The 22,433-nt window shown below is 26.1% G+C and overlaps 1 protein-coding gene across 2 annotated transcripts in view; it reads right to left on the reverse strand.

Annotated features, from left to right (window-relative positions):
- Positions 1 to 87: 87 nt before the first annotated feature.
- Positions 88 to 22,433, reverse strand: part of LOC114127583 (ryanodine receptor) — a 55,092-nt gene continuing 32,746 nt past the window's right edge. The window contains exons 64-99 of one of the 2 annotated variants that reach the window (XM_050207803.1): positions 22,284 to 22,365; positions 22,063 to 22,226; positions 21,806 to 21,995; positions 20,556 to 20,671; positions 20,315 to 20,472; positions 19,930 to 20,238; positions 19,702 to 19,860; positions 19,428 to 19,637; positions 15,576 to 15,691; positions 14,923 to 15,016; positions 14,690 to 14,859; positions 14,359 to 14,446; positions 14,105 to 14,284; positions 12,397 to 12,473; positions 12,176 to 12,330; positions 12,024 to 12,112; positions 11,639 to 11,954; positions 10,808 to 10,878; positions 10,677 to 10,742; positions 10,424 to 10,503; positions 10,172 to 10,333; positions 9,890 to 10,046; positions 9,529 to 9,734; positions 7,121 to 7,324; positions 6,024 to 6,185; positions 5,789 to 5,944; positions 5,100 to 5,229; positions 3,882 to 4,001; positions 3,411 to 3,787; positions 3,109 to 3,267; positions 2,669 to 2,729; positions 2,426 to 2,572; positions 2,168 to 2,299; positions 1,898 to 2,054; positions 724 to 889; positions 88 to 470 (exon numbers count right to left, since the gene is read on the reverse strand). In XM_050207803.1, coding sequence (XP_050063760.1) covers positions 308 to 470; positions 724 to 889; positions 1,898 to 2,054; positions 2,168 to 2,299; positions 2,426 to 2,572; positions 2,669 to 2,729; positions 3,109 to 3,267; positions 3,411 to 3,787; positions 3,882 to 4,001; positions 5,100 to 5,229; positions 5,789 to 5,944; positions 6,024 to 6,185; positions 7,121 to 7,324; positions 9,529 to 9,734; positions 9,890 to 10,046; positions 10,172 to 10,333; positions 10,424 to 10,503; positions 10,677 to 10,742; positions 10,808 to 10,878; positions 11,639 to 11,954; positions 12,024 to 12,112; positions 12,176 to 12,330; positions 12,397 to 12,473; positions 14,105 to 14,284; positions 14,359 to 14,446; positions 14,690 to 14,859; positions 14,923 to 15,016; positions 15,576 to 15,691; positions 19,428 to 19,637; positions 19,702 to 19,860; positions 19,930 to 20,238; positions 20,315 to 20,472; positions 20,556 to 20,671; positions 21,806 to 21,995; positions 22,063 to 22,226; positions 22,284 to 22,365 — 5,549 coding nt within the window. In that variant the 3' untranslated portion in view covers positions 88 to 307. Of the gene's footprint in view, positions 471 to 723; positions 890 to 1,897; positions 2,055 to 2,167; positions 2,300 to 2,425; positions 2,573 to 2,668; positions 2,730 to 3,108; positions 3,268 to 3,410; positions 3,788 to 3,881; positions 4,002 to 5,099; positions 5,230 to 5,788; positions 5,945 to 6,023; positions 6,186 to 7,120; positions 7,325 to 9,528; positions 9,735 to 9,889; positions 10,047 to 10,171; positions 10,334 to 10,423; positions 10,504 to 10,676; positions 10,743 to 10,807; positions 10,879 to 11,638; positions 11,955 to 12,023; positions 12,113 to 12,175; positions 12,331 to 12,396; positions 12,474 to 14,104; positions 14,285 to 14,358; positions 14,447 to 14,689; positions 14,860 to 14,922; positions 15,017 to 15,575; positions 15,692 to 16,513; positions 16,627 to 19,427; positions 19,638 to 19,701; positions 19,861 to 19,929; positions 20,239 to 20,314; positions 20,473 to 20,555; positions 20,672 to 21,805; positions 21,996 to 22,062; positions 22,227 to 22,283; positions 22,366 to 22,433 lie in introns of both variants that reach the window. The other variant, XM_050207804.1, reaches the window with a different exon arrangement.

The raw sequence follows: 22,433 nt of genomic DNA on the forward strand, positions 1-22,433 counted from the left end.
TATGTACCTAATATTGTAATCCAGATTCGGAACGAATATAGATTGTTAGGCCTACCTATATTATACTCTCAATGAAAACACGTATAGTATAATATAATCTATAATATATTATACGCCTCTACTGAGAAAATCCAACAGCGAACAATAAAATAATATTTTAATGATGTATAATAATAATAATAATAATGACCACGGACGATGACTATATTTAATGGCGACGGTCTAGAAACAGTCGCGGTGGTGCGTAAGTAACAAAACACAACAGAAAATATTATTTCCGGGCCAATCAAACACAAAAACACTATTATCAGACGCCTCCTCCGCCGCCAAGCTCCTCTTCGTATTGTTTACGGAAACAGTCTCCTACCGGGAAGAAGTCCCAACACCGTTGCTGATACATGTTCCAGACGTACGTTTCTTGGCCGGTATATTCCGTGTCCGGTTTGTTGATCAGATGCATTAGGAAAAACCTGAAAACGTCGTGACACGGCAATAAGCGAATTTTCATCGTATCAAGTGGTAGAAAAAAATACGCTTTTTATGCGATCATGCAACAAATTATCTGGACTCTCCAAAGTCCGAGAAACCCCAGTGAATAGGATTCAAAGGTATTAAATTCGTCTGACGACCTAAAGTCATACATTAAACCGTTGTGGAGGGTTGATGTAGGTACGCGTGATCAGCGATAACTGGTAATAATAGGTATAATGTATAGGTACTCACATGTAGTTAGCAAGGTTGTGTTCTTCTTGAACGTGCGTGTCAAAACCGTGCGGAACTTTGTCGAAATAATCTTTGCCGATGCCGCAGATGAAACAATTGGATTCCATGTCCTCTTTGACGCTTTCCAGTTGGTCACGCAGCTCTCCGAACGCGTCAATGATCAAACCTTAAACAAGATATAGATAATAGATATTGATATAATGGCTGATATAAATGGAAAGTATAGAAGTAAGTTGTAACTATACAGTTGCTGTGTATATCTATATTAAAGTTTATAATATATACCTATTTTTTTATATTTCACAATTTATATTAAACTTTGAATTATTGTAGGAAGCTTTGCTCCGCCTCCCCAAAGTACTTAATCCATACATATAAACACGAATTATTCAAAGTTTTTATTACATGAATAATATATAATACGTTATTAATCTTTAATATAAATATATGCATAGTTAACAGTTAATACTTCTATAGGTACTATATTACGATCAAACCTCAAAAAATGCCCTGTTTAAAAATTTTATTTTTTTTCACTTTTAATACTTATAGTTACTTGTCTTAATTTCGATTTTTATGACTTAATTTATAACAAAAAAATCGGCTTCAAAATATGATTTAATAAATGTATATTGTGGTTCAAAAAGGTAAAAACTTAAAAAATTATAAGAATAAGAAAAAAAATTTATTTTATTTTAAATGTTGTTTATTTCGACTGTAAATTAAGAAAAAAAATTGATTAAAAAAAATTATAAAATTAAAAAATAGATTTTGAAATAAGCAGTGTTGTTCAATTAAACAATCACTTTGTATATTTTTTTTATGTCTAAAGGATATATTTTCATTTTTTGTTTTGTGTACCTACTCAAAAATATTTTAAGGTATTGAATTTATGCTTTAATTTTTTATGTGTATATTATATTGCCAGTTTTATCTTCAATAACTTTTGTGTCTTAATCTTTACACAGTATTATGCCATTCAAAAAAAGTAACATGTTTATGTTTGAAATTAAAAAATAGTTATTAAACTGAATGTATATTTTATATATTTTGGAATACAAAACAGTGTTAATAGCCCTCTCCTTTCACTGGAGATTTATTGACTATCCCAATCATTCCCTACATCATATTCACACCACTATTCTGAACCACTAAATAATGATCACAGCCATACCTTGAATGATGGCCAAAAGTATAATGATAACGAAGAAAAAGAATGTAATATCAAACATTATTCTGTAAACTTCGTAATCATCGCCGTCAGGTGATCCGATTTCGTCTCCGATACCACCACCGGCTCTCACACCTTTGTAAAGATGGAACACGAAACACTAAAAAAGAAAACCATACGTGAACCAATAATAAATATTAATATTCGTTCGTTTGCATAAAGTTAGTATAATATACTATTGTCGATCGATATTAAGCATATATTTTTCAATACCGTTAACATGTCGTGACATTTTTTATCCACTTCGTCATCTTCTTCTTGGATATAGAACTTCCTGAAGAAGTTAAATGCAATAACTGTGTATATGTATACTATGATCGTTAAAAGCAAAACGGTCAATACTAGCTGTAACAATGTAATAAAAAAAAATAATTTAAAATACAAACATTAATGAGCGAACAACAGGACGAAAAACAAGAAGATGACCTACAGCCTTATGTCCCTTGTGTTATTGCAGATGTTTATGCTTACCTGTTTTCCGTTATGAGTTACGGACTGCAAGATAGTTCTTAGCGTTTTAAAGCCAACGGCCACGTCCAGTAGATGAGCGGCAAAAAAGAAATTGTTAAAGTTTCCCAGAATCGAAAATGTGAAATACCACAGACTGTACAGGAATGCCTATAACAAAAATTTCCGTTTAAATATCCCATCAAAATATTATTTAAGTAGCTAAAATTTTGTGTAACAATAATAGTTTGAATCGTTACGACGTACGTTGTCTGTTATTGTGACTCCAGCTTTCCATACTTGATATCTCCAATCGATATTAATAACACTAAAACGAAAACAGAATTTAAATTTAAATATTTTAAATAAGTTCCTAGTTCTAAGTTTCTGACTACCTACGATAACTTAATATTAAAAACTAATAACCAATTCAAAGTGATTTTATAATTTTGAATTAATAAAATATGCAATAATATTTTTAAAACTTTAATAAAATAATTGTATTAAAACGAATATACCGCCCTCAGACCTCTCAAGATAACGGAGAGCCGTCAAAAGTTTCACTTTTGTGACCAAGTTTGAAGTTTTGCTGTACTGGTTATTTTACCGGTGTTAACTATTATGGTAGCCAATTGGTAGGTATATTATATAATTATTAATTTTTTTAACTGTATAACTAGTCAACATTTTTTTAAAATTAAACTTACAAATTTATTAAGCCCGTCCGTTCTTCATTTTCTTGAGTGCTAAATGATGTCTTTTCCATGCCCAATAAATTACTTATGGAATCAAAATCGTACGTCTCACTATACTTTTGACGAACTTTTTTCTTTGCAAACTTGTCCCAATAATTCACCGGAAACGACCTGATGAAAATTAAATAATACTGTACAGGGGGGGTAAAAACACCTTAAGTATACCTATGTGTGCCGTATGTCGATAAACATCGACACTGAAACACTGTTGTGCTATTAAACATAACGCGGTAAAATTCGAAATAGGTACATACTTGGCGGAGATCACCAACTTGTCCCAGTGTGATTTTATGTCATCGTCTTCTGGTTGTTCAACAATGTATAGACCGTCGAATTCTAATCTCCTCGCGATTTCTTTTTCCCGTTTGAATATGGCCAATGGCACTTTCAAATGGTAGTATGCAATCAACATTGCTAATGAGGCCAGCGAGTGAAGCAAAGCCGCAAGTCGCATAACGTGTGCCATGTAAAAGAAGTCCTCGTTGACATGTACAAGTTCCAATGCTCCATCGTCATCGGCTATTTCGGTACTATTCGAATCGTCGATATCGTCATTGCTTATGCCAGCCGAACCCAGTGCAAAATCTTTGCTGTCTCCGTCGTCTGATAAATCTTCGGCAAGAGTTGTCACCTGTGTCGAAACGAGACGAAAATAGCATATTTTTTTTAAAAGAGAAAACAACCAAATTGACATTAAAATATAATAGACAGAATATTTTAAGTACCTTGTAAAAGAGTAGTATGAAATTAATGCAGAATGCTAATACTAGTGCAACGTATTTTAAATTATAAAAGTTTCTTGCCAAAAAACTTAAAGCACGGTGAGTGTATGCGTTGATATCGATCTAAAATAAGGTAAAACAAATTATTAGTATTGTAAAATAACCCCAAAATAGATTATACCTATATGATTGTATTAAAAATGTTTATAACTATATGTAACTTTCTTTCTCAAAGGCGGTCAAATAGAGGGAAGGTGGTGAGATTTATGTATTACTTTGGCTTTTATGATATTTATTTAAAATATTTATAATAGTATTATACTATTATATACTTATATATTAATGGTATTTTTATACAGAAAGTAATGTAAATAATTATTAGAATAATAGTTTTTTTACAATTTTATAAAAAATGATTATCTATCCAAAATTATTTTTGATAATAAAATTATATTTTTTCCTGATTATAAAAATAATAAACTTTAGAAGAGCCATAATGATAAATATTAAATACTGTGTACCTATATGAAATGTGCTTTATGCTGAAAAGAAATATTTATATCGTTAAGTATAAACTATAACTTTTTGGGTTTTTTCTCATTTCTTTCATAGTTAAAACATAAATTAAAACTTTGTTAAAAATATTAATTCAAAATTTAAATACCTATTTATAAATGTACAATAAATTATCATGTTAGGTACATTATAGTCTGAATAGCTTCGTTACAATGACTGTTGATTATTGGGTTTTAAGTATAATCCCAAGTGAAGTATTAGATAATTATTTGTTAAAAAAGTACAACTATTCATTAATTTATGTACAATCGTTATTTTATTAGTACCTAATAAATTTTTTATTTAATGGTTTTTTATAATCCTTAACATATGTTTTATAACGATCAAAATATATGTTAAAAAATAATTTCAATTCTCAATTTTTCATCCTTCTCCGTGACAAAATCGTTTTACTGTCACGAAAGTTCCTGCTGTCATATTGGCCAACTTTAAATATTAAATATAAAAAAATTAATCAAACTATCAGTTTTCACTTTTATGCACAATATGATTGACAAATTCAATACAATAATTACAATTTAAAAAATATTGTATTTAATTTTGATTATTGAAAACATTATATTCTTGTTTAAATGGATAATATATACAGTGTCTAATCTAAAAGAAAAAATATGCACCAAAAGCTATAGTATAATGTTTAAATACCGTAGAAAATGCACTAGGATTTTCGACAGAGTTCTTTTGTTTGATTTCTGCTTCTACAGCTGCCATAACAGCTTGTTGTTGAGCCAAAACTTCAGGGCCGGCAATAGAATCTTTTCTAGCCGACTCGCCTCTATAAATTAAAACAAACAATAATCAAATTAATTTGAAATAACTGAACTAAATTATTAAAATTATAAGTTTAAAATCTATACGAGAATAATATTGTTTCACACATTATAAATTGTAAAATGTTTATACTATGATCATAATAAAACGGTTAAGTATAATTATATTTTTAATTTTTATAGGTAATCTAATAGGAGTTTCATTCAATATTTTTTATGGAATATTTTTCTGAAAATATGAAATAAAATTATTATTATGCTTACATAATATAATATACCTATACCAAACGTATTTTTTGCGATCATTATCACATTTGATTAATATAAATATATTGATTTTTGATTGTGAGCGGAGAGAGTAATGTATTGATTTTACAATGATAATATGTTTTTTGTCTATCATCATTTTTGGAGTGGTAAAAATACTTAGATTTTAAACTATGCAGAAGTTTTTTGGTATAATAGAAATTTCAATAGTGATTTGAAGGACAAACGGTCTCCGCTGAGAATCTTATATATGAATACCAAATAATATAAGGTGGGTTAATTTTACTATGAACTCACACTAATAGATCAACAAACGATGCTTGTAGTTCCGAGTTATCTTCCGATTTCACACCGTCTTCTTTTTCATGATTTTCTGTCGACGTTTCGTCTTTATCGTCTCCGACTGTGGTTGATTTTACATGTTTTGAATCAGGTGCACCAGAATTTTTTCTCCTACAATAACATTATATATATGTATTTATTGTTAACTACTAAGTATAAAAGATGAAAACGTGTCAAGAAGAATACACACATATTACTACTGTCTATTAAAGTGGACGGCGGTTCATCTACTCCCGAAGATGGTAATGCAGGTAGCATTCTGAACGATCCGCTCTTTTCTTCTACAACTTCTACAGTTGTTTCTTCGGATTGCGTGCCACTCATTAGTTGCATGAGAATACGAGATATATACCTATATGTACATAATATTAGTATAATAATTGTACTTTTCATCATTAATTATAGAAGGGATGGCAAGCTTTTATGGTATTTTGATCGATCTCTGAGTTTTCTTAGATTGTTATAATCGACCATTACGAAAAAAAGGCGTTAATAATCAAAAATATAATAAAATTATAAGATAACAAAAGTGAGTCGCGATCGACTTGTTGGCTACTTCTGGTATAGAGTATAAGGAATTGTCTTAGTTTGCCACAAATATGACGTAATATAACACCATGTTATGAGCCCCTGATTATTTTATACATCAATAATATTTTTAAGTAGATATTTTTTTTTTGTTATAAATCATGGAAAAATGGGTAGTCATTAATCATATATATATATATTAAAAAACTGTACTTAAATAAAAAAAGCTCATTTGGGAACATATTTGTAATTATCATTTAAGAGGACGTTATACGTTTGAATGTATTGTTTTCATCTTACGAGTATACAAAATAGCAAAGCTGAGCGCAAAAGAATTCTTTTTGCATTGTCAGTTTTAATATTATTACAATATTGCCTACCTATAGTAAATTGACCGATAATTGATTTTAAGGCATAAAATATTGATATTATCTAATATCTATGTTATTTCGTTTGATTCTAGAGCTGACATATGGATTTTTAAGTGATTTTATAAAATAATACAATTTACAATTATTTAACAATAATAATAACTCGCTTTAAAATTTAAATATCATTACAATATAAGCCTTCAACATGATTAAGACAATATTATTCTTACTGTTGAATTTCTTCATTATTATAAAAAATTAACGACTTAAAATTGTTTCTGATAAACAGTAATTTGCTGTGTAAGTTTATAATATGACAAATACAATATACGCGAGTATCTTTTTTATGTTCTAAATTTAATATTTTTTTTCATAAAATATAACAAACCTTAACACATAAACTCCACTGTATCCAGTGTAGAATATTAAATAAAACCAGAGTTTGAAAAACGAAGTGATCAGTTCAACGAAACTCATTTGTTGAATTTCATTGATTTTGTTTTTAATATTAGTGGGTGACAACACGAAAAACAATAGTTGGAATCCATATTTGATGGCCTGTATGCCTCTTCGAATGGGATCTTTTGCCGTCCTTTAAACATAATTGAAGATTGTCAATTAATAAATATGAATCTAGATTTTATAAGTAAAAATCTAGAAAACAAAAAGTAGGTAGGTACCTATTTAAAATATAGTATGAATTGTTTAGTTACCTATAACTTATAATTAAAACAAAAAAAATTGTCAATGGTTTATTTAAATCAATACTGTTTTGATATTTTCTTTTTTTATAATATATTTTATAAGATATCTTGTATTAAACTACAAACTATGGTATCATATTAAGTTGTGTATTAATAAGTTGTGCACTAAAAAATGTAAACATATTACTACTCGTAAGTATACATCATTTTACAATAATACATACAACACAGTAATGTGTTTATTAAGTGCTATTTTCATTTTTTTTTTTTTTTTATAAAATATAACTAAGTGTATAGTTTTATAAAAATTTACAATCTTTAATAGTTTAATTTATATTCTACATAAAAATATTACACTTCCTACCTACTCAATACTTATACATGTTATAGTATTATATATATATTTCTTATTTTCTAAATGGTAATTAGTTAAACGAATAACTGCAGACATCTTACTTAAGTATAATTAGTGCATATTTTACCAATTTAACATTTTTAAGTTTTAGCATAAATATGGTATTTTTATAATATTATATTACCAATACTAAAAATGTTATTAAAATATGAACAAGAGGTATGTTGTGATTTATTTTATTTTTGCATTACAACATCACAATTAATAACTATTATAATATTATTTTAATTAATTTTTAGATTCTGAACGGAGTGATGAATGTATTAATTTTACAATGATGTGTTTTTTTTTTTTTTTGTGTCTGTCGACAACATTTGGAGCAGTAAAAATGCTTCAATTTTTGACTTAGCCCCTCTTTAAAAAGGAAATTGAATCTAGTTGGTACTTTGGGGGGTCAAAAGTTAAAAATGTTCAATATTTTTTAAATTAATCGAGAAAAACCCTAAAAAAATGAGGGAAAAATGGGATTTATTACGCAAAATCAGTTTTCGTCAAAATCGAATTTTTTATTTTACTATAACTCAAAAACTAATCGATGTAAATATTTGAAATTTTCACCAAATGTTTATATTAGCGTTTTCCATACACAGTTAAATTTTCAAAGAGTTTTGACTTTTTTGAACTATTTATAGATAATTGAAATGTTCAATATTTCTAAGTATTTTTTTTTTTAAATAACGATAAAAATTTTTTGGCTGACCAGAAAATCTTGAAAATTTAATACAAGGTTTCTTATAAGTTGTTCTTAAAGTGATGAAAAAAAAATCCGAAATCGTTAGTCACAATTTTTTTTTATAAGTGCTTAAAGTTCGAATTTATACGAAATATGTCAAAATTGCGAAAATTTGTAAGTAATTTTGTGGTTGGAAAATCGTAAAAATTTTTTCTTTTATAACTAAAATTTGAAAAGTTGGTACAAGGTTTTCCATACAATTTTCTTCAAATATCTGTAAAAAAAACTCTACCGGATTCAGACAAAAAATTTTATGAGTGTTTGAAATTTAAATTTTTACAAAACCGCGTTAAATAACGGTTTAGCCTCAAACGATTTTTGATATTTGTTGTTATTCAAATAGTATAAGTCGTAAACACTTAAAAATTTTACCAGTTATTTAGATTGTCATTTTCTTTACGTGATTTGATTTTCAAAATATTTTGACTTTTTTTGAGCTATTTATAGGCAAATGAAATTTTCAATTTTCCTAAGAATTTTTTTTTGAAGTGTCGATAATATTTTTTTGGCAGAGTCAAAATATTTGAAAAATTAATACAAAGTTCCTCATAAGTTATTCTTATAGCGATAAAAAAATTATAAGAATACATACCCACAATTTTTTTTAGCATTAATTGAAGTTCAAATTTTGACGAAAATTCGTCAAAATTATGAATATTTGCAAATTATTTTAATAATAATGATACCTATCATTGCTTTCAAATTTAACCTACCCTAGTCCGAGCTCCACCCCACCCCCTAATATACAGCAGAGTGGTACCCACTTGGCGACTTTTTTTTATTTTTAATAAATAATTATTAAATTTTTTATTAAATAATCATTATTTTCTTAAGTGAATTTGAGTATTATTTTTAAAATAATTTTTGTAAATAATACCCGAAAACTGAGAAAATATTATTTGTCATTTAATGTAAATACGTTATGAGTTTTAAAATCATTTTACTTGTTTTCTTCGTCATCTGCAAGATAAGTGTAAGCTGTTTTTCTAGATTTTCCACCACCTATACCGGATCCGTCATCGACTGCCATAAGACCACTAGCGTGTTGCATTTCAAATATAGCATCCTCACAGAAATTAACGAATGCTTCTAATTTTTCTTTATCACCACCTTCGGTAACGATTGAATAAAAGAACGCTCGTTTAGATTCCTAAATAACATTACGTACTTGTATTAGCTATTAACTGTACATATTATATACACTAAATATTATATAACGGGATAATTATTATGAAACACATTGAAATTTACTATAATTTAATATAGTATTAACTAATTCACAATACATTACACATTTACACCTACCCTAATTTGAGGTTTTAACCACTGTTCGATATTTGATTCTTTAATTTCAAAGTACACCCGTTCTATACGCTTACTTCCTCCAAGAATTTCAATTCTACCCAGGAACGGTTGGAAATAGTTCAAAACACTGCTAGCTGTTTCTAGGAATCTTGTTAATCTAAATTCACAAATTTCAAGATTTAGTTAATACAATTATTAATACAATTATTTGAATCACATAATTAACTTAAATGTACAATATATATTATACATTGTTATATTTTAGAAATATTAATAAATTACCTAGGTTCATTTGGCATATGTTCTGATAGATTAGTTAATAATACGGCAAGATTAAAACCAATTTCTTTAGATGGCTCGTGGAATTGATCAGTGAAGCCAATGTAATCAATTTTTCCATCATGATTAGATTCACAACATTGTAACATAAATTCAATTTCCTCCCTGAAAAATGTGAAAATTTTAAATAATTGTGAAATAACTTTTTAATAATATTGATAAATGATATCTTTTTTTTTTAATAGCGAGACGTACGCAGTATAACTTTTTTGTTGTTCCATTTTTTCTTTAAAATCTTTGGGATGTACCCAACCATCGTTATTGGGGTCAATTTCCTATAAATACAACAAACACATTTTTAGTATTAATGATTTAATTTATTTTCGAACATTAGACATTAAAAAGATCAATAGCGTTATTGTGGCCAATTAAAAACTACTTATATTATCGTAGGTACTTATAGTGATAAATGATAATATTATTATAATTTTAAGTTTTATTCAATTACCGTAAAGCTTGTTGAACTCGTTAAATCTTTAAGTTTCAGGAACATGTCAAAATATTTCAATATCAACTAAAGTTAAAAATAAAAGTACTATTAGTTATTTACATTTCATCTTTTAAACGAAAAATATGTACCTCGACATTTGACGCCGACTCTACTAGAGTGTCAACCATTTGTTTACCAATTGTTCCATTAACAACATTTCCTGTACATTTAACAATTGTTTTTATAGTCGAATACATAAAACGTACGATAAGTAATATATTTAATTCATCAATTAAATAAATTTTATTCAAAACGTTAATGATTAATAATTGATTATCATACATAAAATAGGTATCGTGTCATAATGAAATATTACTAATACAATATATTCATTAAAATTTTGTTTTAAAAAAGTAATATTGAAGTATAAAGTTTATGGTTTATATCTAGTCCAGCATAATAAGTCAAGTTCCCGAAATAAGTCTTTTGTTAAGAAATATATTATACAGGTTATATTTGTTTTTTTTTTTATTTTAATCCTAACAATGTTTATATTTAACTTTTTTTTTATCTTATAAAATTTTTAAATCAGTGTAATTGGAGAACACAGAAAAAAATTACATAATATATCCTCATAATTTTTATTGTGAGTAAAAATAAAAAATTAATTTCATTTTTATTACAAGGCGTAATATGTTTTATAAAAATAACAGTTAAATACTTCAATTTTAAGTGTTAAAAAATGTTCAAAAGTTTTTTTTATATATTAACTTACTATATTATTATAAGAAATATATTTTTAATTAAGTAAAGTGTAAATTTAAAATTTTTTAAATAATACAATATTTTTATTAATTACTTACGTAGATAATCAATTCAAGTTATAAAAATTGAAACCTAGCTTTCTTTCGTTTCCTATTATATTATTAATTATTATTATTATCTTAGTAGTTAAATCAGGCATGTTCCCTTATTATTACCTTCTAACATTGACAGCATCATCGTAATCATATCTTTTTGTAAATTCAAAAGTTCTTTTAGTAAATCTACTTGACTAGAATGTTTCGATAATTTATCTTGCATGTGTGAAAATAAAAACAAAAACCCTCCAACAGCATCCCACAACCTGGAATGAGCTAGGGCCTGTTGATTTTGAGTACATGGTCCTTGAATTACTTCGGATAGTGTATTAAACACTTGGCTGGCGACACCGATTGCTTTGAAGAAATTTGCTTTTCCTGCTGGATCGATTAACTCTTTACTCGAATAATGCCAATAAAAATCCATTATAGATTCCTGAAATCACGGCCAATTACAGATTAGATTAGCATTGTTATTTATTTAATTTTGAACATGTCGTCAAACCTGAAGCCTAAGTAAATAATCCACTGTACAAATTACAACATTTACAGTTGTGGTATTTCCTGCTTGGGTTCTTAAATAATTTTGCCATTCTGAAAAAATAAATTATAAGCATTTAAGAATCGTTTTATAAACATATAATAATAGTCTTTTACCTAAATTATGTCCTTCACAAGTTAATTGAATAAATCTAAATAGAGTACACGTGAACTCTGCATCATGCATATTTTTTTCACCAGCAGCACCTTCCGATCCTACTCCCAAACCTTCTGCTTTGGTATTTCTCTCAAAAGCGTCCAAATCAAGAACGCTAAAAAAATAAAAATAATAGTAAATTTGATCATTCAAAAATCGTTTTTATTTTGATTAATAGTACCTGCATGAGTTCATTAAACCAGCAACTGAAGTAAAAAATCCAACATCTTTCTTTTCTTTTAAATGATTTAACATTCCCTATCAACAAATAATATTATTATTAAAACTATATTAGTAAGTAGTATAAGACGTGTACTATCCCTGGCGCACTTCTCATTTTTCTCGTTCCTTTCCAATACAAATATATTTTTGTGCATAATTTTTTATACATTAAATTGACATCGTAATAGTATTAAAATAAATTTATGTAGAAGTAAGTGTAGGTCAACAAAAATTTGTTATAAATATCGTAAGTGTTTTTTTTTTAATGAGGATATTCGGAGATATTGTGTGACGTAATAGCAAGTTTATTGAATGTTCTAGAATTATTTTATTAATTATTAAATACGATAATATAATATAATATAACCAAATATTTCACACTCTTCGGTCGTACACAGAAATCGATGGTAGTTTCGTAGGCACTCTCCCCCAAAATTTGCCCGAAAATAGTGAATTAACGTTAAACCATGGCAAACGAACGGGGGTAAAGTGTTCCAACAAGAACTGACCAACGCACTCATAATGCTTTAAAATTTATAATAAATTGTGTTCTTAATATAAATTAGTTCAAAAATAAAAAAAAGATGTGTAATTTTTCATAAACCAATAACGTACAACGTATAATATGTTTCATCGTTTTTATGAAGTTATTTCATATTTTAAAATATGCAATATATTTTTTGTTCTAAACTAAGGTTTTTCTTCTGTTCCTACAACCTTTATTTTTTTGTTATTCTATGAAAAAATAATATTACAATTTGTTGTAAATCAATTAAACATTTTCTCAAAGGAACATTTTTTTCGTTTTGTAAATGATTAATTATTGAACTCATTATTACATTAAGTTTTGGGACAAATTAATTTTAAATTCAATTTTCTTTTTTTAATAGGAAATAATTCTACAACATTCAATAATAATAATTATTTTCACAAAAGGACAATCAGTTCAATAACTCAAAATTACCTATTATTGTTTACAATCTTTTTTAAACCTTGATAAGATTGCACATTATTATTATTATTATTATTATTACTATATTCCTTTAGTCTTAATACATCTTACAAATATTTCAACAATAATAATTAATATTTTTTCAGGAACATGTTAATCAATATTATTATTTCTTTGTTATTTGAATAGATTTTATTAGACTACCCATATCTTTCAAGTTTTCCAGCTATACAACCTTTGGAGTTTCTTAAGATCGTTTCTACTTCTCAAACCAAATACTTTTCAACAGTTCAACAAACAGGATTGCAATCTCTACTTTTTATATTTATTTTTAAAATTATACAACTCTTAAAGACTAAAACAAAATTGTACACAAATAATAATGGTAGTTAAAATAGGTACAGTTAGGTTATTTTTCTCTTATATGATAGGTTAATTTTGTGAAAAATTGTTTAGATTATAAAAGCATTTTAATTTATTGTTATTTTTGTGTTCAATTCAATTTTATGATCTTTTTTTATTCGATTGATTTAGAAATAGTTTTATGATCTTTTTATAATGTACAAGGAGTTCGTCAGGAATGGTATACATACTTATACTACTTATATTATTATATTTAAAAATACCTAAATGTTTTTTAGCAACATCAATATATGATAAATAATCATTTTAATATTGAAAAGAAAAATTCATAATAATTTTGGATTATAATTACCATTTGAATGTCTAAATTACCACCACGGAGAACTGCGATTCCCAATTGAAGCGTTTTCATAACCATTTCACTGGGTATACCTTTGCAAGCTGATATGTGTAATAAAACCATTTCTGCGACACCACGGTTAGCCAATCGAGCTTGGTGAAACAAAAGCTTTTGTTTTTCCATTTCTTGCTCCTATTTGTATTGTTATATTAAATATGTTATAATTAGGTATAATTCAGTTTAAAACATAAATGTAGACACTTTACATGGATAGAAGCACCGCCTTCTTCATCTCCGTTACCATTTGAACCTTCTTCTTCGTTATTACCTTCTTCTTCTTCTTCGCCGCAGGACCTACAGGTAAAAATTATACTTAATTATATTAACCAACGTGATAAAATACAGTCTGAAATAAGTTAAAGCTTTTATAAGAATACTATTATACATTATTTACTAAAAATTAAATTGAGCTTTAACCATGTGCTTTGAAGCAAATATAATTTAATAATAATATTAAGTATTTTACTAATGCGTTTTTAAACTTATATATTATACCATAGATTTAAATTATACTAATACAAAGAAACTAGATCTTACTTAGCCAAAATATCAGCATAAGACATGTAAAGAGGGTCCTCTTGTAAAGCACCACTTCTTTCAGTCATGGCTCCTCGGCAGAAAGTTGTAACCATTTGATTTAATGGATCTGCCATTCCTTCTTCTTCTTCCTTGTCACGTTTTTTAAGTTCCGCTTCTTCAAATGATTGCTAAAACAACAAAATATCTAATTAATATAAAAGTACAAAATATTGATTAAAACTGAAACTGACTGTGAGATCTTCAATCATAACTTCTTGTCCAATATTTTCATCTTGAAGCCAAAGTTCGTAAAACGAACGAACGAATATATTTACTGCACGGTGTCTAAAATTTTTAAATGTCCAAAGTTTTATTTTAAAACCATTTAAACAATTAAAGTAGTTCAAGTTAACAGCATTATTAGTCAATTATTTTTGAAAATATATGAAGCAAAATAATAAAAAATACAATATTGATATTTACATTCACATTTATATTTTATAATTTTTATTGTATAATATTATTATTTTTGTATACAGTAGATTCTTAATAATTCTATACTCAAAAAAGATTTATTACTTTTGAAATTCCCATTAAACTATAAGTTTAGTATATATAATAATACTTAAAATGTTGATAGTATTATTATATCGGGTTTATTTTGTCACTTGTTTAATTGTATGATTATTGATAATCTGCTGTATACATGTAATAGGTACATGCTAAAGAAAGTAGGTATTACTATAATGCATCGCTATATGAAACTAAATAATTAAATACAAAAGTACTTTGACGAAATACACACGTAAGAGGATTTTGATGAACTGAAGCTAATAGGTAGTTAAGAACTTACACAGTAGAGACATTGAGTATTTAATTAAAACCAAGCGAGTGTTAGAGGTACCTTTTTATGCAGTATATTGGAGTCATTCTAAGGCAGGCTATAGCGGCTCTTTTTCTGGCAACCGATAATATCGTTCTCCATCCCAGCCGATGAATTTGGTTATTATTGTGGGACAACTACATATTGCATACAATTTCAAAAAAATAATGTTAGGTACACACAATTAGGTATATAATTAAAACGACTTCACGGTTCTATAATTACTATTATAGTACTGTAACCAGGATTGTATTTCGAATAGGTAAAAAGTGATATTTAAACGTTTACTACTAAATAATAATATACTAATATCTGTTCTATGTGAGTATAATATTATAATTATAGTATAATTATAATTATATATTTTTAAATCAGATATGTTGTATACATTTAAATTATAATATTTGCAATAATTTATTATATTTGGGGTATTTAAATGTTATGAGGATACGGTGCACCTGGCTACGGCACTGGCTGATAGTTTCATCATTTGACACTTAAGGATAATAATTGACAATAACACATAGGTGGTAAGTAGTAGGTTTAGGTACCTTCAATAATACAGTACAACACATGACGAGAGCAAATAGACGTGACACAATTTAAATATAATAACATTAATATACGGGTACGCATCTTAACATACACTAATTTGATAAATATAATAACTAATAATATATCGTATTAATAATTATCAATAATCACTATAAATGATATAAGACAGTATCCATAGAATTAGTGAATGGCTCAATATAAAATATATTTTTATATAATATACTTGTTTATTTGATTGGTTGGTTAATTTATTAAACTGCAAAGCAAATGAAAACCGATATTATTCATTTTACACAAAAAGTAAAACACTCAATTATTATTATCCATTAGAAAAGCTGTAAAAAAAATAGGCTCTATAAAATACACAACGGATGAATTATAAATATTAAAAGCCTCTAAAAGACCTGGTCAAAGCGTGGAGTGAGAGTTGTCGGAAACAAGCAATTACGGCTCTCTTACGTTGCGTCGATACAACAGATCGATAAGTCGCCTTGCTTTGAAGCTGAGGATGATCAATCTAGCAAAACAAAAAAAAAAACATACTAACTAGGTTATCGCGTTGAGCTACTTCACTTTGAATCTACCTAAACATCAGTGTATAGATTATTTAAATTAATTCGCAATGGCATTTGATAAAATAAAATGCATAGACATGCGTTTTTCTACATAAATAATTTACATTATATTATAGGAAAATAAAAACGATAAAAATTATTTTGTATAAATCAATTTGTCAATAGATATAATATGTCATAAAACTATTAAGTTCTACGGGACGCCACCAATGGGCGACTTCTCCTTCCCGTCATTTAAATATTATCTAATTTACTTATTGTATAATGTGTAAATACAGATTGTAATTATTATAAAACTTTGTTTGAATAAAAAATAAAAATAAAACTATTAAGTTATAAACCTACTCTGTAATTTATGTTCGTTAGAGTAGATTAACAATGTTAAATTAAGATGTATAATATGCTAGTACTATATCTATAAAATAAATACGGTTAAATTATTATTAATTATATTTTAATAAAAAAAAAACTATTTTATCTAAATATATTATGTTGGTAATTAATTCGTTTTTAAATTTTTATTTATGAATTTAAAAAAATGAAAATTTCAATTGATCACAATTTTGTAATATTTATTGTATTTTATCTTGATTTTTTATACTCATATTATGCTTAATTAAGTACTTATATATAAAATATGTATTATATATGTTAGCACTTAGTACATATACATATATATAATGTATTAAAAATTAAAATATTGTATATTATACGATAAAAAATATGTAAACATTAATTTTAATGTAATTATATGTTAAGATGCTATTTTGTATCACGCTTTTATTAATTAATTTAGCAGCTTACACTACCTCAATATTAAAATTATTAACTGTATAATAATAAGATGTTTAATTTATTTTTTTCATTTAATAAGTGATGACTAGAGCTATACATTACTCCAAATCTATACTATCAATAAATAACACCGATAAAGATTTCATTCAAGTGTTCGTCCAATTACTGATTAAATATAACAATTATATAGATTATATAATTCAATAATACTTAAAAACATAAATTTTGTATTTTTAATATTACTGTTCGTAAATTGTAATAGGTACAGCGAGTAAATACTGTATACTAAAAATCGTACTAATCTACGATATTTGTTAGTAATTATTAATTTTATTATTATGTAATTGTTAGTATTTTTTTTTATCTCACTAAATTATGTTCTAATAATTATTTAAGTTTATATAAAAGAAAAATCAAAAGATTTATATATAATATTATGCACGGTAAATATAGTTAAAGTTTGACAAATTTTTTACAAAAGACAGATGTTTTCTTTATAGTAAATTGTACTTGATAAATTAAAAATGGCGTGGATACCGCGATAAGAAATAGAAATTGAGCTACATTATACAAATACATACAGTTATACATTTAATTTAAAATTCATGTTAGGAAATGTCATATTTTGTTATGCATTTGAATGAAAAAAGATTAACTTTTATAAGATAAAAATTTAACTGATTTAAATCGATTATTAAAAAAAAAAACCGTGGAAGTCATTCCACTGCATATTAGGCGTCAAGTGTTCCTTGTATTGAATAGGATTTTGTAATGAGTGTGTTAAATTAGAATCAAATGATTATATAAACTGATATACTGAATATTTTATTATGTTATATTGATATTAGTAATTTATTTTTCTTATTAGTAAGAAGGTAATAATTGTTGGCAAAATTAATTCATGTATGAGATTTATTTTATTATAATATCACTATTCACTAGTTGTTAACATATAAACAATTCCTTTTTAAGTTCCAATAAATAATATTTTTTTGAGTTACAAAAAAATAACTAAAATCGTTATTTTTCATTTAAGTATCCAATTCTATCAAAATTTGAACTTTTAATGTCAATAATAAAATAACAAAATAACAATAGTCTTATAAATTGTAATTGATAAGTTTGAATATTCTATTTCATCAAAATTTGAGCTCCAATTGCTCTTAAAAAAATGTGCAAGACTTTATGTTAGAACTTTATTTTTAATTCCAGTAAAAATATATGAACTTTTAAATTTAGAAATTTCACGTCTATTGTAACCAAATAATATATCAGCTGTGGGTATGTATAATTATAACTTAAATGTATACTAAATCCCGCACAGCCTTTGTTTATTATTTAAAAAAAAAATGATCATAACCTAATCAGCTTATATTTTATATGAATTTTATAAGTATTTAAAATAACTAATAACGTTACAATATACAAAAATAAAGGCAGGAATAAATATTCGTTATCTTATTTATAGCCTAAATAAAAAATAAAACTATTCATAAATTATACATTTTTTTAAATGTTAACTATATGTTTAATACCTATTTTAATAATGATACTTAGGTGTATGATTTTTTTCTTTTGCAAATTAAACCTACCAATGTGTCTTAATACATCTAAACCCATGTTTAATATTGTCTATTAAAAACTTAATTTTAAATAAATATTTTTATAATTTATAATATAAAGGTATTCCTATCTATTGACTTAATTTGAAACAATAACAGGTATCTCTTACACAACAAATCATTGATAATATACAATTTGATGTAAAAATTATTTGAGAAAAAGTATAAACTAAATTCGTTTTTATCGATTCATTGGGATTTTTTTTTTTTTTTTGAGATTATTATTAAGTTTAATTAATTTTATTGGGTAACCGATGAAATTTTTCATTCGCCTGTGACATTATACGTATTAAAAAAATTATAATAGTATAAAATATATTATTTACCATATGCAATCCATAAAGAACTTTAGCCATAGCGACAATTCTATCCGCTACCTCGTCGACTTGTTGTGGTTTAATTTCAGTATTTCCTTTTTTGCTTCCTAACTTGGAGTATAAATAGTGCTGCCAGGACATTTCGTCAGCTGGGTCTAATTTATCGGGTAATGTCAATTGAATTTTGACAAATTGTATCACATCATAATCTGGCATTTTCTAAAATTGACATAATCAAAAGAACATAAGAATTTAATTTGTTATTATTTATACTATGTTTTACTTTTAAGAATCTATCCTTGCAATGTTGAACTAATTCTTGTTCTCTTCCCGCGAACAAATTTAAACCAACTGGCAGTAATCGTTTAAGACAAGCCACCATCAATGAAGCTTGAATTTCTTTTTCTTTGTCACGTTTTTTATCCCTGTGTTTTTTCTTTTTCTATTTAGGAAAAACAAATCAAGTAGAATTATAAACAATAAAAATGGAAAATACAGTTTTGAATCACACCTTTCCAGATGACCCTCCTAACGAAGTTTCTGATATAACAGCCGATCTCCGAGTTGCCGTTGGCATAATAAGTATCATGTTATCAATTTCATTTGCAGATATAAAGTTTTGTTCTTCACGTAAAAAGTATTGCGATTTGGACCAAATGTTAAATATTTCAGAGACATGATTGTATAAATCTTCAGCATTTGATATGTTATTACGTAGCCAGTGATTGCGCTGAAGATCCACGTATTTTATGAGGAGTGGATAAAAAGCATAAATATCCCTAACAACCAATTGCCAATCTTCTTGTATTTGTGCTTCGATCTAAAAAAATAAATTAAATAATAATATAATAAAACAATTGATAAATTATCAAGTTTTGATTAGGTTAAAAAAGTACTTGGGACGTATCATCAGTAGATGATTTTATAAATCCTCTTAATGATTCTTCTTTATGGTATAATGTTTCTGTACGTTTTTTAACTCGTTCTGCAAGTGGTAGAAATGGATCTTTTAATAATTCTTCTGAAGAATTAATAATTATTTGTTGTGTATAAGCTGTAATGATATTGAAAATATTATAATTATTAGTTCATAAACTTTGCACATTAACATAGCTATTACTAATTGATAGTACTAACCTGCTATTTGTGTCATCCAAGGGGCATTATCATTTCCAATATTTTTTTTTATTAACTTTAAAACATTTTTTAATAGACAGTTCATATGTTCGCTGGTCACCATTGTAACATGATTACTGAAATAAATACTGCATTAATCAATGTGTATAAAATTATTCTTTAATAATATATTAAATTTAATATTAAATCATTACAATCAATTTTAATATCTATCATAAGAATCATAAAAATTTCACTTGTGTATTTCATTATGCGTATTGTATTTCTTGTGAAGACAATATATGAAAATTAGCTTAGGAAACTAATGGTCTTACATAATATATTAATAATATTATTATATTATAATGTGTACACACATATATCATTAATCATAGTCTTAAGTGGCGGACAACTAAGTCAAGAAGTCTACGCTAAATTTTTATCTCCTGTCCGGATTTTCTTTACCAAAAGTATTATCTATAAAACGGCGTAATATACAGGCAAAATAGGTACATTACGGCGTTGAAACAGATTATTTATTGAGAAATATCGTTTTACGTTTTACATGACAATATGATATACATAACATTATAGTTAGTTTTTAGTTATGTAAATTAATAAGTTTAAAAGATCTTAAAAGATATTTCAAATGATGTTAGTTTACATTTTTAGTATCTATCTATCGTAAATATTAATTCTGGTTTGTTTGATAAAATTAAAAAAAATATTCTATACCAAACTATTAGAATTACTTTAATTTAACGTAATTCACATAATCAGTATAAAATAAAAGTAACTATAAACATTTAAAAAAATATTATAATATTTATATTATATAATATATATATATATATATATATTTACATTGTATATTATTGGGTATGGTAATAAAAAAATGTTTATAATTTAATTTTGTCAAGACCAGTTATTTCAAATTAAATAATTAAATATTAAACAAATATTATGGTAAAGACAGTGAATGGTTATGAACCAAAATCTATTAGTATATATATATTTATATATAAAAAACATTATCAGAAACAATTTTGAAAAATGTTTAACATTTGAAACCAAATTACAGATTCATAGGAGCACATAAATACTAAATAAAAATAATATAAAAGCTTATACTTGTATAAATAACCCTTTTAAATTTATCAATTAATACAATCTATAGATTTAAGAATTACATTGAACTATTTGAAATTCGACCGTATATATAACCGGTTTTTAATTTGATTAATTATAATATTAAGTAATGCAATAGTTACCCTGTGGTCAGAGCAACATTATCTGGACCTTGTGCCCACCAGTACGGTAAGTATGAACACAATAAAGGTAAAATAACATCAATAATGTGAGGTGCATCAGCATATGTTTTTTCTGATTCGACAAACTGGTCAACTTCATTTAATACAGTTTCTAGAGTAGGCATAGTGCCTTCCATTCTAGACATTATATCTATAAAATAAAATCATGTCGTTGGTTATACAACATTATATTTGTTTAATATTATAATACAGTTTACCCTGAGCTTCCAATGAACTGTCAGCAAATCGATTAAGAAGCGAATATTGATTGTGTTTATTCAGATGTGGTTCAAGGAAAGCCACAGGAAATGTTGAACTAAATGCACCCAAGCAACTACCAAACGCCGGACGATGTCTTTCCAACTGTACTTTTAAATATTTTCTAAATTACAATAAACTATTAGTAGGATATTTTTATTTTTCTAAATGTTCTTATTACCTATCATGCGTTAAAGATGTATCTGTGCCAAGAGTATATAAACTACTCAACATTTTATAAGCTGCTACTTGAATTTCATTTACTATTTTAGACAAAATATACATATAATTAAATTGTATATAATAATATAAAAATGTATCTATATTTCTT

This window comes from Aphis gossypii, chromosome X, assembly GCF_020184175.1.
Source record: "Aphis gossypii isolate Hap1 chromosome X, ASM2018417v2, whole genome shotgun sequence".
In the NCBI taxonomy this organism is placed as follows: domain Eukaryota; kingdom Metazoa; phylum Arthropoda; class Insecta; order Hemiptera; family Aphididae; genus Aphis; species Aphis gossypii.